The 16,483-nt window shown below is 41.5% G+C and overlaps 1 protein-coding gene across 2 annotated transcripts in view; it reads right to left on the bottom strand.

The window, feature by feature from the left end:
• SCN5A (sodium channel, voltage-gated, type V, alpha subunit) overlaps window positions 1-16,483 on the bottom strand; it is a 174,672-nt gene that overhangs the window by 11,077 nt on the left and 147,112 nt on the right. For both annotated transcript variants that reach the window (XM_010561013.1, XM_010561020.1), the window contains 2 exons: window positions 9,184-9,306; window positions 2,507-2,788 (listed from right to left, as the gene is read on the bottom strand). In XM_010561013.1, coding sequence (XP_010559315.1) covers window positions 2,507-2,788; window positions 9,184-9,306 — 405 coding nt within the window. The remainder of the gene's footprint in view (window positions 1-2,506; window positions 2,789-9,183; window positions 9,307-16,483) is intronic.

A 16,483-nucleotide genomic window follows, 5' to 3' on the forward strand; every position in this document is an offset into this window, starting at 1 on the left:
GAAATGCGACCCCATACGGAGGATATTTGGCAAGGAGCACCTGTAACCAACACTCCTCAGCTGGAGTCTGGCAAAGGAGATCCAGATGTTTGGGTCCCTTCTCTGTGGCTGTCATCTTCATGCTTTATTGCCTAAGACTGTCGCTAGCAGCAGATGTAAGAGCTCCAGGTGCAGGATGAAAGTTAAAATCAATCCCCTAATGGCATCTGGCTCCTGCCCTTCCTCCTGGAAGAAGGAGCCAGCACCTGCCATAGAAGCTGAGCAAGGTTTTAGGGCTCCCTCATTTTCTGCCATAACCAGTTTGTCCAGCCTGCACAGACTCTACATTTACGGCACCTCTTTTGTACTTCTGCAACTGGAAAACCTACTTCTTTGCAACCCAATACAGGATCATAGGTTTGAAAGAAACCTGCAGGGTCGTTAAGTCCATTTTCAGCTGGAAAACAGCAGTACTAAATCATCCCTTCATATATGTGCCAAGATCCACCTTACGACCAGTTATATTTCTTCTGCCATCACTGATCCTAACAGAAGGCAGTCCCACTTGCTGAACGCAACCAGTATCACCAGTGCCACGTGTCCAGGAACTGATACTGCAGAATAGTAGAATAGACTGCTTCAGGATACTCCTTAGGCAATGCCAGCTTATGAAAAGTTTCAGATTTTCAGAAAGGTGAAGTTTGAGTCTTATAGAAGAAATGGTGAAGGAATAACTACTACTCTGATGGCATTTTTTCACCAAACTAAGCACCTTTTATGCAGTCATGGAGAAGATAAAAAGCTTCAGGTAAGGCACAGTATTTTAAAACTGGAAATATTTGCTCAGCTAGATTGGATGTTTAACTAAAAGACAAAGAAAGCGCTATATAGAACGGAAAATCTAATTAAAGACGTTCAAAGTGAATTAATCTACCCTGCATGGGTGAGCTGAATATCATAATGACATGCAAAAGATAAAAGCTCTTGCTCTCAGCAAGTTCAGCTTTATGTCATGGAAAGAACCAGCAGTAGTTGTGCCCATTCTAACCTTTCTGCTTTCCAGAGGGTATGAAAGCAAAGACTCGATGGGCAGTGGTGAGAAGATGGCAAACTAAAGTGTATGTGTACCAGGAACAGAGTACAGAAGGATAAGCGTTTCTACAAGAAAGGAAACCTACTTCATGGAGCTATGTCACTTATCTGTGACAGAGAAAAAAAAGATCTGGGAGAAAGCGAACTTGCATCATGGGAAGGAGAAGGGCTGGCAGATCTGATGGGGATGCGTGGGAGGCACGTGCCTGCTTGGAAGGGCAGGTGGGGCCCAGGGCAGTACTCTACTCGTTGCGAAGGGTGGATGTCTATATGTGACCACCGAATTAAGCTCCAAGAATGCAAGTCTTTATCCCAGAAGCAAGGAATGCCATCACAGGAGCTTCAAGAAAGTCCAAGGATGTAGCAAGGGACTTGTTGAACTCTGCATACATAAAATGCAACACAACAAACACTCCTAGTGCATATCCAGCCCTTGTCATTGCTAGGCTTCAGGGCAAATTGGGAACAATGGAAATAAGTATCATTACCACTATTTTACATGAGGGCCCCATGGAATTGAAACACAAAGCAATTAGTCTAAAATCACTCAGTAGTCCAGCGGCAGAGCCTGGACAAGAAGATGGAGTCTCCTGTGGCTCTATCCATTAGGTTGTGCTGCGTCACAACGCAGTAAATCTCAGCGCATACAACCCATTTATCCATGTTTTACATTTGCTGCTGAAAAACGCTGTAAAAGTGGCTTACTTCTGTCTTTATAGGTCAAGTATTGCCATCACCTTTGAACCTCAAGTCTCTTCTCTGATATGCTTTTGCCACCCTTCCAGCGAGACCAGGCTGTATGGCATTACAGCAATCTGATCACCACCATGTTTCATGGTTAGGTTCAGTCTGACTCATTATGTTTAGCAGGTGGAAATGAGGTGAGGAACCAGAACGAGAGGCACCAGTGTCCTTCTTGAACATCTCCATGGAAGGTGAGCAGAGGACTGTAAATTAAGATTCCTCTGTGACTACAGCTTTATGCAATAACTTCAGCTGAGTAACTGAAGGCACTGCAACTTCATTTTTTTCCCAGCAGGGTATAGTGAAGTCCCAGGCTGTTCAGGAAGGCCAGTGCACTCTGTCTGCATGAACAAGCCTTCCTGGACCATGACTTCTTGTTTCTGGAACTGAACTTTGCTCTGGATTACAATATTGACAAAGTGGTCTTTAATTCACCTCAAGGGTCCAATCACCTCCCAGGGTATAGCAGTGATGCAGCAGAAATTCAGATTAAAACCAGAAGCTGCCATAAATATGTCTAGGCCAAATTAATAAGCCAAATATGACTCATTTACACTTGACGAAAGGCATTCCCCTGATGGGTAAGGCTGAAAATCCCAGAAAAGCATAAAGGTTAACTTGAGTCTTTAAACTGATGATTTCAATGGGAACAAGTGACATTTTCCCGTTAGTTTCTGGTGGTCACACTTACCACTTGTAGCAGAGCCAGGTACCCAGCACCAACATTATCGAAGTTAACTTTAACTTTTGTCCAGTAAAACGTGCCTGACACATTATAGAGTATACAGTCACTCATGTTGTTAATAATTTTAGAGTCTAAAGGCATATCTCCTTCTGTCTTATTAATGCACTTCCCAAACTTCCCAGCAAACAGGTTCACTCCCATAATGCTAAAGATAAGCCAGAAGATGAGGCAGACGAGCAGAACGTTCATGATGGAAGGGATGGCTCCCACGAGGGCATTGACCACCACCTTGGGGGAAACAGGAGAGGAAAACCAGAATTGATGTCAGCACTTATATAGACACTTAACTAACAAGCTGTTGTGCACTCTTGATTAACTAGGCTTAACCCTCATATGGTGACAGGTGGGTAACTATTAACACTACCTAAGGAGCCAGACCACCATTAAAGGCTTCACGCACGATTATTTTTTTCCTTTTGTAACTGAAAAGTTAATCTGTTGGCATCCCATGCATGGGATGATGTTTTTTTAAGAGGAATCTTTTAATTCAGGAGCAATCTGTGAAGTCATCTTGACCTCTCAGATCCTACTGGATTAATACACTTCAGTCAAACTATCTCTCATAATCATATGATTAATTGGAAACAGCGGGGGTACATCACAGTGTCTCAGAAGAGACAAAAAAAGATTTCTGAAATCTTTTACTGAACTCAGGCCTCCATAGTCCTTGGGATGTGAACTCTAGCTGTGATAAATTTTGCTTATTTAAATAACAACTGATTGAGACATACTGTATGAAGCCAGCTTCCCCTGTCTGATCAGTATGCATGATTAAAACAGTGAAACCATTCTAATTTAACAAAAAATGCATTATTTTTTCCTGTGACATGCTGTAAAGTTCCTACACACCAACCTGGGCAGGGCTGTAAACCCCTGTGTAAAATCATAAAAATGAAAAGCAAAAGGAGCTTTTAAGGTGTGGGAATGATGGCACTGGCAATGGACACCATCCTGAAGCCATGCAAAAGAAATGATAATTTCAGACGATCCACAGACCCTCTACAGCTGCCAGGTTTGAATGCAGCATTATAATACCAGTACATCAACCAGGCAAGACGCACATCATGTACTGTTTTGAACATTAAGATGTTTATGCATGCCAAACATTATACTAAAGATATTTTCTGAGGGAAGAACACTATCGCAAAATGTAGTTTTCTCCTTCCTATGTCAACAAGGTTTCTGCATATTCACAGCTTTTGGAGATGTTGCCGCTACATGGTCCAGGCAAAGCTGCCTGACAGCATTGCAGCAGACACCAGCCCCACTACATGAATTTGTCTCCATCTCTATCATGCTTTGGTGATTAAAATCTGGTAGGCAGACACTAAGCTCTTCCTCTTCTCCATCTACATTTCTGAAACTGAGACAAGGTGATATTGATCCATAAAAATTAAATTTTATTCTATTGTGAATCTGATTATGGAAAATGTCAGATCTTGTTTTCTCTTGTATTAGTGTCCAGTTTTCTGACAAGCTAATAATGTAACGGTCGTTTCCCCATCATTTTTGCATTGCTGAGGAAGAAAAATACCCGGAAGAGTAAAATGGGTTTCATGCATGTATAGCAGCAGCTTCATCTACAATATACAATACAAAATTATGTAGATCTTTCAAAACTCAGATTTGTATTTTGTGCATTTATGAATGAAGCTAATTTTCACATAGAAAAAGCTGCTTGACCATTTAAAATTTTTTTTTCTGTATAGGCCCATTCCTGATGACTTTTCAATTGCTTTTTTTTTTTTTCCTGATTTTATCTTTCAGTTTTGGATGTTAATCAATTTCTAACTTTGTTGTTTTAAGATCAAGTTTACTACTTTAATGAAAATGCCAAATAATTTCCAAATCAAGGGCTTACTTGGATATAGCCCTGGCCCTTGTCGAAGTAGCTGTCATTTGCTGCTATGCGGGACAATATTTTTGTTCAATTTTAATCCCTGCCAGCAAAAAGCCACTGCACCTATGTTACATACAGTGCTGAACCCAGCTCCTGCCCGCAAGCCCTGTGACAGGACACAGACATCCAGTGGGTTTCAGCAGTGCCAGTGATGGCCATGCCTGCATCCTGCTTTTTTCTTTCTTCTGAATTATGTTCGATGACTTGTAGATAACAGAACACGACATGAAGCTGAAGCAAATCCTGTAACTCCTCTCCAAATGAATTATTAACAGGGGGGTTTATTCTTCTCTCGCTGCTTCTGCTCTTACACCAGCATGATGGCATTTGGTCTGCTGGAAGCACTCCTGATTTGCACTGAGGCAAGTGAGAAGACTTAAAGACCTGGATACATAAAGGCAAGTTATTATCATAAATTCATGTTAAAAGTTCAGCTGCAAACCTTGCCATGGAAAGGGCTGAATTTCTGCTGCATCTAGGAATAGCAACATACATAGCCATGTATAAGAAAAGGTTTCACGCCTCTTGGTTTCCATCAATACCTTTATAGCTGAAACCACCTTCCAGGTGACTTCGTTAGGGATAGCCTAGAAACTGAGCCACCCTCGGCCCTAATCCACAGTGGTGCAAATCTATAGTCTGTGCCCGGCCCCCAGCTCTCCTGATCTCATGGGCCACCTCCTCAGCCGAAGCTGATTCAGATTTTGAATCCGGAGATAGACTTGCATAATGTGTTAAATCCTCCCTTTGCTACAGGAGAGCCCACCAGACTTCCCACAGTAATTTCACCCCCAGGCTATAACTCCTAGCCAAGCCTGGGCGCAGCTTTTGCAAAGACATCTAATTTACAGTGTCATAATGTCAAATAATGGACAAAAATTTTATTATTAGATAATCTATTCCCGGTGTCCTTTGCCCTCACTGTTAGAAAGAGGTGCCGTATTTTTAGGTTGAATTTGTTGAACTTGAGGCACTAGTCATCTGCTGTTAGATATCTTCTCCTATTATTCCCATCTTCACTGCATGTGAGTTACCAGTCAATGTTGCTTTGGGTAATTAAAAAAATTAAAGAAACAGAGCTTCTTTCTAACTGTCATGATTCCTTCAGATTTCTAATCACGCTCACAGCTCCCTGCAGAGACTTTCCCATTTTTACCACCCCATTTGCAGCAGTTTGGTGGAATTCCAGTATTGAAGTACTGCCCTCTCCCTCTGCTTGCTGGGTTATTTCCCTACATATTGAGGGATTGTAATAGTCACCTCATTTATTGGACCTGCCCAAAAGCTTGTGTCCTGTTGAACAGTCATCCCAATCCCTAAGTCCTTCTCAGCTGCTGTTTTCCAAGAAACGTCCCCCGGGGTGACCTACTTTCCTCCTCCCGAGGTGTACGACGTATGTGGTTTTATTAAAATGCATGTTGTACAATTGATCTGTTCTTCATGGTGATCCAGATCAGTCAGTATAATTCCCTTATCCGTAATATCACTTACTACTCCGCTCACTTTGTGTGTTGTCAGCAAAGATTTTATATTTTCTTCCAGATGCTGTTAAAGTCCAGATTAAGGACAGTTCTCATTCTGAAGCATCCCTCACCCTGAGACACTCATCACCAAATTTACAGTGTCATCACTGTTTACAATTATTTTTTGAGATCCATCAGCCATTTAAAATTAATTTAAAGTATATTTACTTGGCTTGGTACAAAGCCTGTGTTTTCATCACAATGTCCCGTGGTATCAGATTCCTCTCTGAAATCTAAGGATATTATATCAGCACAGTTACCGTCATCAGCATAATTTGTAATCAAATCAAAGGACCATATCGGATTTACAAGAACTATTCCCATGAAATCATGCTAACTAGCATTAATTATGCTTTCTTTCCTGCATGTAACTTGTAGCAGCCTCACCATGACTTTGCCTAGTATCACTTTCACATTAAATGGTCTATCATCATCCCACTCATCCTTTTAAAATACTGCAATAACCTCCCTTGCTGGGAAGAAACTTGCAGGGAAGTGGCACCTCTGACACAGCTCCCTGATGGACAACAAATGAGGAGACATGGGAGACTTCATGATTCAGGACAGGCAGACTTAAGTTAATTTATGCTGGGCTCTAATGCTGCCTGGAAAGCAGTGGGTTAGGCAGGGTGGTGGCACGTGTGTGGAAAACCCCAGGGTCTACAGTAACTGTCAGGTGGGATACTGGTCTTACTGGGATCTTTTCTGGGGCCAGAGGGGCAAGATGGCAACAGTTCAGCCTTATTTTGCAGACCTCTCATGGGAGCTGCTGGGACTTGTGTCAAACTCAGGTCCCAGCCTGTTTGAAGACAGGGAAAGGGCTGAAGTCTGATGGAAACAGGTCCTCTTGGCCATAAAAGTCCTACTCTGTGCCTTTGCCTCAGGACCAATTGTTTCCGAAATTTAGGTACAGCGTCAAAGAAATAAGTGTCTTACTGCAGTATAAATGACAACTTTCTTGTTCCTGTTCTAGGCATGCAGAGATCTTTCAGTTATTCAAGAAAAAGACATTATAATAGAGCAAACTATTATTATTGTCTTACTGTCAGTGTTTGCTTCCCAACATTATCATTATTTAATCCATCACTGTGCTGGCAATTTTCCTGTGCATTTTGGAGCATATGAACTCCTAATAATGAAAGGTCTAACTGTCCCTAGTCATGTTAAGTGTGGTTAGACAAACTAAAAATAAAATGATTTGATTTTCCAATAGCACGTATTCTCAATTACACTTTATCACAGTTTACAAGCTAATTCACTACCTCCAATAGCTCAGAATGACTGAACATATTTCAGCTGCAGCAATGGTACAGGGAAGAAAAGAGATGTTGGGTCAGGGACCAGGGGACCCTACAAGTATGAGCACGTTAGGAAGCAAACTTGCAGGGCTGATGCATGTGTCTATGCCACGTAAGATCTCCACCAAGCCAACCTCTTGCTCTTCTCAGATAGAGGTGCAAACTTTTTCACATTCTTTCTTTCCTATTTCAGTCTCACTTCTCTGATGCTTTGGGCTAGCCTTCCCACTGCTTTTCAGGTTTGAATCCAATTTAGTTAAACTGATGCAAAGTCACGAGTGAACATTCTTATGTCAGCTTAGAATATGTTAAAGGGGTTTTGCTTGAACTTGCAAATCCACCAGTAGAAGCTAAGCCTTCATAAACCAGATTTAAATTGATTTGGGAGAGTCCGTTCACGAATCACTCTGGTAGTTAAACTAGTGCAGCTTTTGCTGATACCAACTTTTGCTCAATTTGTGAATGTTTAATAAAGACTTGGGGTGAGGTCATCAGATGACATAGGAGTGAGAGCTTTAATTAATGTCGGTAGTGCAACATCACTTTGTGCCAGCTGAGTATCTGCAGCTTGCTTTTGTTTTATTTTGTGAATAACCTGCAAAAGATTGCCTGTGTTTGCTGAAAAGAGTGTGGTGAACAAAACAATTCAGGTTTGGGTGCCAAGATGAATAGAGCCTTTTGAATCCTTTTGTCTTAGTACTAACACAAAGGAGAGTGGTCTGCAACTAGATTTGTCTGATCTTCACCCACAAAAATAATGTCATTTACATAATCACAAGGACTGTGGGATAAAGCCACAGATCCCCAATTCTGGTCTTCCACAGAATAGGCAAAGCATTGGTACAGGGTTTTCAAAAATTGCTCTGTCACCATATTTCCTGGGTTATCTTGGTCGTTAGGCTCTCTAGCCTTCAGTCTGTCTTACTGCAAGGGTATTGCAAAAAAGAACAGTTAATTGCTTGGAGCTCAGTGCATGAACTACACATTTTAGTCACTGATGATTCAGACCAAAATTTTGTCTAGAGGAAGGCTTTACCCTGAATATACCTCAGTATGAAAGCTGTAGCATTTTCGTTGGCCTAGTAGAGAGATTTGGGATTGTCAGACAGTGTAGGTTGTTTTACATATAATTTTGTCACAGATTTGCTTTATCTTGCTATACAATCTGCAAGATTAGCTGTACCCTCAGCTCATACAGAACACAGTTGTCATCATCTGCAAGTCGTGCATGGTGCAAGGAGTTAAATAAAGTGCTTATCTAGAGAATAATTGATTAGTGGAGCAGGTAGGCTTAACAAATAAACAGGTATGCTGTGTGGATATAGCCATGCTGGCAAAGGAACGCAGAAAGGAAAGAGGTCAATGCACAAGATGGAGCAACAAACACAAGCTACATGGTTTTAATGTTAATCCTGACATTCCACATTAAAACTGCAATCTGTTCAAAGGAAAGATTTTATATTTTCATCCATTTGCTTTCCCTATCTTTAGCATTTCTAATTTTTGCTTTAATTATTAGTGAAAAAGTCCTTAAGAACTTTCCCAGTCGGTCTCATTTTAATACATGTCAAAAGCAGGGAGAAAACTTGTAGCTTGGTTATTCCCCTGATACGCCTTATAATTGAGAGGTAATTGTTAGCCAGATGCTTCCTTGGCCAAAAAGCTGTTTTTTAAAGTGCAGTATGACAAGTTAGGCAGCAGGATTAGTTTATCATTAAATCCACCAGAGGATAAAGCTATAATGATACAATTGCAATCAAGACAAAGGAGTGATTTCTGATTTTGATACAGCATTATCATTCATTTCCTTCTGCAGACAAAACAAACCCACATGCAACAGTTGCCTGTTACATGCTTGATGTCACACAGTTGAGCTTTGATCGATGCTTTATATACTCTTACCCTCATCCCTTCAAATCGTGACAATGCTCTTAACGGTCGCAGAGCTCGGAGGGTCCTGAGGGATTTAATGGGACCCATTTCAGAGTATCCAAGTGTATTGGCGATGAGGCTTATTAAAGAGACCTGAATGGAGACACAAAGCAAAAATCCAATCTGTTAGTACACTCCTGCCATTTTCCTTCTCTTCTGACTTCCTTTCCTGAAAAGAAACAGCTAGTTAGTGGAACAGTGGAAAAAAAATCTTAAATGGAAGCCATTAAATTAAACCTACACAGAAAAAAGGATATTTTTATATCCACACATATACAGAATTCTTACCAACTGACAAAACTTTTGTTTTCACTTTAGTGCAAAATTTATAGAAATACAGACTTTCAAAGCTGTTGGTTTTCTTTTAACTAAGCACACAGAAATCCTCTTAATGTCACCTTGCACAAAGTGGATGAGAAAGGAGATCACTAGTACAAAATCACTGCTCTGTGATGCTTGTGCTGTAGGTTTCCTGTACACTCCTCAATATGTGTGTATCTTCCACTATTGAAAATATGAGTCATGTAAGTGTTATAATTTAGGGTTTTCTGGATGAAAGCACCTGTAAGATCTAACCATTTCTAGCAGAGATAAAAGATTTTAGCATTACCGTTCAATTACTAATCTTAAACTTACTGATTAGAAACAAGTCTTCTAGATTGCTGATAGACGTGACTTTATACCATAGACTCTAAAAGAATGATGTGCATGACACCTTGATTCTGCACTTTTTCACTTTTTCTGGTTTCTGCACAGCCTCTGAAGGAGAAGGAAACTTGACAGGTGCTCAACATTGAGGTTCATACTTCTCAAAGACTATTTCTTTGAAATAAATTATCTATTTCTGAATCTGGAGACAGCATGGAGGGGTTCCAATGCTCTTCATGTTCTCAGACCTTTTGCAGTGCCCAGTTGGTCAGAAATGCGGATGCTATCAGGCACAGGACTGGAGTCTGGATGAACTGAATGGCAGTGGAGATTATGGGTCAGATTAACAAACACATGGAGCAATTGGGTTTTACATGCTCAAATCAGTGTTCACAGCCTGAATTCTTACCGAGCAGGGAGAAACAAACAGCTCTCCAACACCACAGGTATCATGCCAATTTGCATGCATTAAAAAAAGGAGCAAAATTAACTGCTAGATATTACAAACTATTATTTTCTTAGAAGAGCGAGACCTATGTATATTGTTCATCACGGTTCCCTTACTCCCATCTTTAGCTGTTTTCACAGCCCCAGTTATCGTAGTATCGGATTATCTCACACTCACCAATGTGGGTGTTGAATGCTTATCTGGAAGGAGTGTGCTTTATTGCCATTTTAAAGATAGCAGCTAAGTTTAAAACCAGGGATTCTTCTACACTATATAAAAAATAGGTGCTTAATGTAAAAGGAAACTTTAGTCTCCCCCATGAAGACACACAGCTCTAGTGGGAACCCTTCCTTTTCATTTTAGGATGGGATGATATTTTCCTCTGAACCCCACTGCTGGCTGACCAGCCCAGCATCACCCATGAGGTTTGTGATAAAGCAGGATAAGATGAGCCTGGTCCCATAAGTCGCAAACTAGTATCCTCAGCTTTCTCCTCAATATGCACTGTCTGCACAGCTAAGCATCTTTGTAAAACTTGATCAATTTGTTAAATTATTTACCTATTGATGGCTTTATTGTGGCATGTGGGTGACAGCAAGCCTAAGGGCAGGAGGTCTCAGAGACACCAAGGTTGGGCTGGATGCAGCGGGCTGGTATCTGCCGGGAGAAGACAGCCCACCTCTGCAGACTACTAAGTGGCACAGAGGCTGGCTGTCACGCTTTAACATGTCACTCTTTAACAAGGTGTGACACGAACTCACTTCTTGTGTACAGACCCAGCGGCTGATGCGGAAGGAAGGTCCTAATAAACACTTCTGCATTTTAGCGGTGAGTGTGCTGTAAAACCATCACAGTAGACAGGCAGACTGGATTCAGGGTCTGATGTCTTAGGCCCCTTAGACATGGGGAGGTGAAAATCACCAGTGAAGCCTTTGCTTCCATCTCTAAGAAAGCAGATCTGAACCCGTGACGTGAGCATGCCTAAGAAGTTATTTCACAGTAAGCAATGCCATAGGTTTGACATGTTTCTTTCACCTAAATCCTCCTCAGTCAATGCTCACAGTTAAAGGTCAAAATCTGGGTTTGACTTAGAAACCTTCTTAAACTCACCAGTACTTCCAAACTGAGGCAGCACCCGTTTTCTGTCTTCCCTATTTCTTACCAGCCTTGATTACATCCTGTACCCTGAAGTTGCATTAACATACAGTCCAAAGCCTTCTCCTTTCATTTACTCTCCTCATTGACTTAATGTTGCCTAAATAATGAGAAAGGGCTGAAGGATTTGTCTAATAGCAGTAAGCAAATGCACAGCACACTTATATACTAAAGCCATTCAAATAAGTAATCTTAAAACTGCAATATAACTGGCATTATTGAGATATCGTGATAGGAGTAACACTGTGGCACATATTTCTGTCTTTGGTGGAAAGTCTAGTGCTGAAAATGGTCTTAACCCCACAAAGCCTTGGAGCTTCCTATCCAGAAAGGCTGGAGGTATAAGAAAAACAGCTCAATGATAGCATGTTTGATAGAAACCAAGATCCATACACTCACATACCAAGGGAAGCTCATTCATTTGTAAAATGAATGTAGACATTTAAAAGAAAATTAATCAGAGAACATCCAACACCCTTCTTTGCTAGCTTCACCCCCAGTGACTGAAAGTCAGATCTTCTCAAGGTCTTCACACTGCCTTGTGCATCTGCATGCTTCCTCACTCATCCTGGATTTATGTCCTATAACTCCCCTTTCTCTTGAGGCAGAAGACATTCTGTTCAAATCCTGCAAGACCAGACTACGGATCTGAGAGGGTTACCATTTTCTTTGGAGTCCCATAAGTGTCACCCTGAAACACATCACAGGTGCTGTTGTCCTCCTGACACAGATTTACGCAGCATTAGATATCTCTTCAGAGGATTAGGCCATGAAGCTGTGTGATATTTGGCAATGATTTACAAGGCCTGGAGTCAGAACTGAGTTTGAGACAACTTGTTTAAATGCTTGGATGTTGGTTTTGAAGGTATCCCCGTCAAATTTTATTTATAGGAGAATTACTAACACAGAGACTTGGCCATTTGGACTTGATTAAAAGTGACCCGGAAGGCTATTTTTAGGAAAAAAATCAAGCAGTGTTCAAAATTGGTGCTGACTGCCCCACATAATCACAGCAAAAGGTGAAGTCAGCTGTTTCTGTTACCTTTTTTTTCCTGTTACAAGGCTGTGCAGCCCAGAGCTGCTGTAAGATTCTGCTTTGTGCTCTGCTCAGTATCAGAAATGTGCTGGCACCCAGAAAGCACCTCCAGGGTCAACGTAACCTCCAGACTCACAATATGACACACATTTCTGATCCTTTGAGTATCTGTTTGAAAACAGTTTTATAGGTTTTTCAGAAAAAAACCCCAAGCTCTGAAGACCATGCAGCACTGTAACATCATGGAGAGCAGGCGAATCCTAAGGAGTCACTATTGCCTGGAACCATTTCCCATAAAATGCACAACTTGCTGTCGGGCTTGAGCTTTCACCTCACCTTCACCTTTCACATGGCATGTGTGCTAACAGGCAAGCTACGGAGTCTCTCATCCTCCTGTGCACTTTTTCTGACCCAAGAAGCCTTATTATTGTTCTCATTCGCAGATGCTCTACTTCTAGCATTTCCCTTGAGGGTCTTTCCAGAATCTGCTAGATCTTACTAAGAAGCTTTCAAAGCTTTTCATCTAAACTTTCCTGGCCCTTAACTTAATCAAGTAATAATATCCTCCATGTTAGCTCTAGACTGTTCCTTATCCCCTTGGCTTGCTTTTCATTTGGTGCCTCTGAAGTTCCCAGGACAATGTTGTCACTGGAACCGTCTATCCAGCGTGAACCCCGGTGTACAACCTGGCCAGCAATGAGAGTCCCTAAGGTGGGGAGTGGTCCTCATAAATCAGCGTTTGCAATCCTGTCTGCGCAGACGTTAACAGCAAAAGCCTCGCCAATCACACGGGCTAGGATTTCAATCGCGTGGCAGCTCTTCCCTTTTGCTTTCTTCAGGTCGTCTCAGCACAGCCCAACAAGAGCCCAGCCTCAGCACTGTCAGTAGCTTCCCCAAATTTATTCCAATCCAAAAGAGTGGAAACCCTGAAAGACAGCATTTACTGCCCAGCTGAATAGCAGAGTTTCCCAGCTCAGGCTCCAGGCAAAGCCACGTTGATGTTACCTACACACCTTGGCTTCTTCTTGCCATTGTAGACAGACAGATGGTGTTGAGCTCTCTCTGCTCCTGGCATTTAGGGAAGTTTTTTGCCCCTGTTCCTTACTTCCTTTGCCCAGAGATAGTTTTATCTATGTGTCTATAAATATACTCTATCTGTAAATATATCTATAGACCTGTATTTCTGTATTTCTGTATTACTACATATTTCTATATTGCTACATATTTCTATATGCAAGTTTATCTATATAGATTTTACAATCGTTTGTATGACAGCCTCCTGGAGCTGGGTAAGGGGAGAGATAAATGAACATCACAGCTTTCATTTTTGCCATTTTCAGTGTTATGCTCAAGGTAAAAATGTGAGATTTTAAATCTTGTAGCTGCATTGAACACTAGAAATACCAGCCATGGGGATTACCGGGCCTGTGGCTGGTGTTTTGAAAGCCAGCCTCCTGTTATCTATGTGGCTTAGCGGCATTAGCAGCACAGGTCTAGAGTGCCCCACTGTATGACACTCATATGTGTTTCCAGGGCAAAATCAAGAAGAACCAATGAATTTCGACTGCTAGAACAGAGGCAATGTTCTCTGAAGAGAGGCTAGCCTCACTGATAACTGTTCAAAGTTATTGCTAATATGTTCTAATGAGAGTAATGTCTCAATTTCTTAATTATTTTGATAATCCACTATTAGATTATATTTGACCAAAAACTGTCTTGTCCAGGAATCGGGATGGTTTTTCAGTAACTGCCACTTTTTGGTTTACTACTTTAGTGGAATATTGTCGTTCTTGAGATGGGAAATACAGCTCATGTATTTGTACCTAGGTGGCACCTGTGTAGTGTTAGGTTCCCAGTGTGCTCACATTGGTGCCTACAGTAATTCATCAGTTAACAGATATGCAGCATTTTCAGACTATTAAAATTGTTCATTATGAACACAGAGAGATAAAGTTATACAATAGGTATATATGTCTTCATTATCTGACAATGACTTAAAAAATCAGTGTTGTAAACCAATGTAAACTCCAGTGAAGCTGTCAGAAGAGAATTTTAAGGCTGCAGAAAAACAATTATAAAGTAGGAAGTGCAATAACGCAGCTTCCTTTCAGCACACACAGGGGAAATGGTCTTTAACCAAAAGATCAGACTCTTCTTCCCAAGGAGCTATTGCATTTATAACAGTAGTGGGGTTCCTTCTTATATGCATACATTTTAATAGCATATCAGTAGCATGCACAGACTCCCTAGCCATGAAATTATGCTGGTGGCAGTAATCCAAAGGGCACAGACTTTGGGAGCAGTGTTTCACCTGAGGCTGACAGAGTTTCCTATAGCGAGGAGGTGAGTTTGAGCTGGAATAGGGGCCGCTCCTCTCTTTTTCACATTCCTTCCCACCACCCTGAAAGCACATAATTTCAGATAACCAGCGAGCATCCACTGGACCGAGCTGGAAGCAGATCTGAGCAGCACCATTCAAAGGCAGATGCTATTCGGCATAGACGGCATTTTTGAATTAACCCCAGATCACCACCGAGATGAATTAATAGCAGAGCCCAGGGAACAAGGAGTTCTGCCTGAGCAACAGTAAAAATCCTCCTTGGCTAGTCACAGAAATCCTAAAACCCAGGAGAACAACGAGAACCTCTACTAAATGTCTGCCTGCTGTAGCACACAGCTGTGAGCGATACCCTGCAAGCTGCTGTCTCAGGGAGAAGAGGAGACCTCCTTCCCGGTTTGGGCAACAGCATATGTTTTATGCAGCGAGGGATTTCGTCAAATTAACCTTCTTGTTCAAATCAGAGGGGAGGGAGCAGGGGAAAAAAAAAGGACATTCGAAAGGGAACACAGCAGCTGAGTTGAAAGCTCTGGCCACTTATTTAAATAAGCAGTTTCAGCTAATGCAGGCCCCCAGTGCTTTCAAATAGCTTTTTGTGTGCCCCAGGAACACCTGTCTCTCCTTCCCTAATTGTGCTTTTTTTAAAAAAAAAGTAGAAGAAAGAGAGCTTGGATTACTTTGGATGCCTCTTTTCAATGCAGTCTGGTTTCTCCTGTCCATTGCTGCCAAGAATAGGATTACCCAAAGAAATCTTCACAGCCCGAGCGGCAGCCCAGTGTATTTGAGAGCCAGGCCTGTGGTCCCAGGTTGCTCCCCTTGATTTGAAAAGGAACAAAATTAGGTCTGTACCCCAAATGCAAACTGGAAAAACTACAGGGAAAGGGGAATTTGCAAATAAATTGAAATACTTGGAACTTCTTGTTGCCACTCTGAAATACTTTTGGGAGAAAAGGGCTTGTAATGAGGTTGGTACTCCCTTTATCGTCTACCATTTCTGAGCAGACATTTATTATTGCTTTTTTTTTTTAATATCTTGTTACCCTTTCATTCTGACATTGCATTTTCTGCCATATGGATGCCTAACTGTATGATTGCACCTGCCAATCCAGAAATTGCATGCTATGAATGAAAGGCATAAAGTTAAAGGAAAGTCTTCAAATTAGGATACTAGCGAGAGACTAAGGTGACCTAAACCAAATTCTCACCTCTGCTACCTGTTCCTTTGAATCACAACCCTCACGTTCAGGTAAAGACTACAAACTCCTTAGGGCTGCTCTGGAGTTAGTCCATGGCATGGAGATGAAAGCACATCTGTAAACGAGTTAATGAACAGCTTCTCTCACCAGCAGCGGAGTTCATTACCGCTTGTGGAGTCCTCTCGTGTATCATAATGTGACGGGCTACACGAGCGCCTAGATTAATTATAAACAAAAATTATCTCATGGAAAGCCCAATGCTGCTTCTTATAACTCAAGTTAAAAAAGGCTTTTACATCACCCACACATGTTTTTTTTTTCCTCTGGGACACTTCCTCTTCTTTTCTTATTTTTTGTTTCCCCATCTACTACTCAAACTAAGTCTGTGAAACTCTATTAATATTCCATCTTCTCAGCTTGTTTCCTGGTCCTCATGTCCATGCTTTTTG

This window comes from Haliaeetus leucocephalus, unplaced genomic scaffold (assembly GCF_000737465.1).
Source record: "Haliaeetus leucocephalus isolate CR32 unplaced genomic scaffold, Haliaeetus_leucocephalus-4.0 Scaffold0, whole genome shotgun sequence".
Lineage (NCBI taxonomy): Eukaryota > Metazoa > Chordata > Aves > Accipitriformes > Accipitridae > Haliaeetus > Haliaeetus leucocephalus.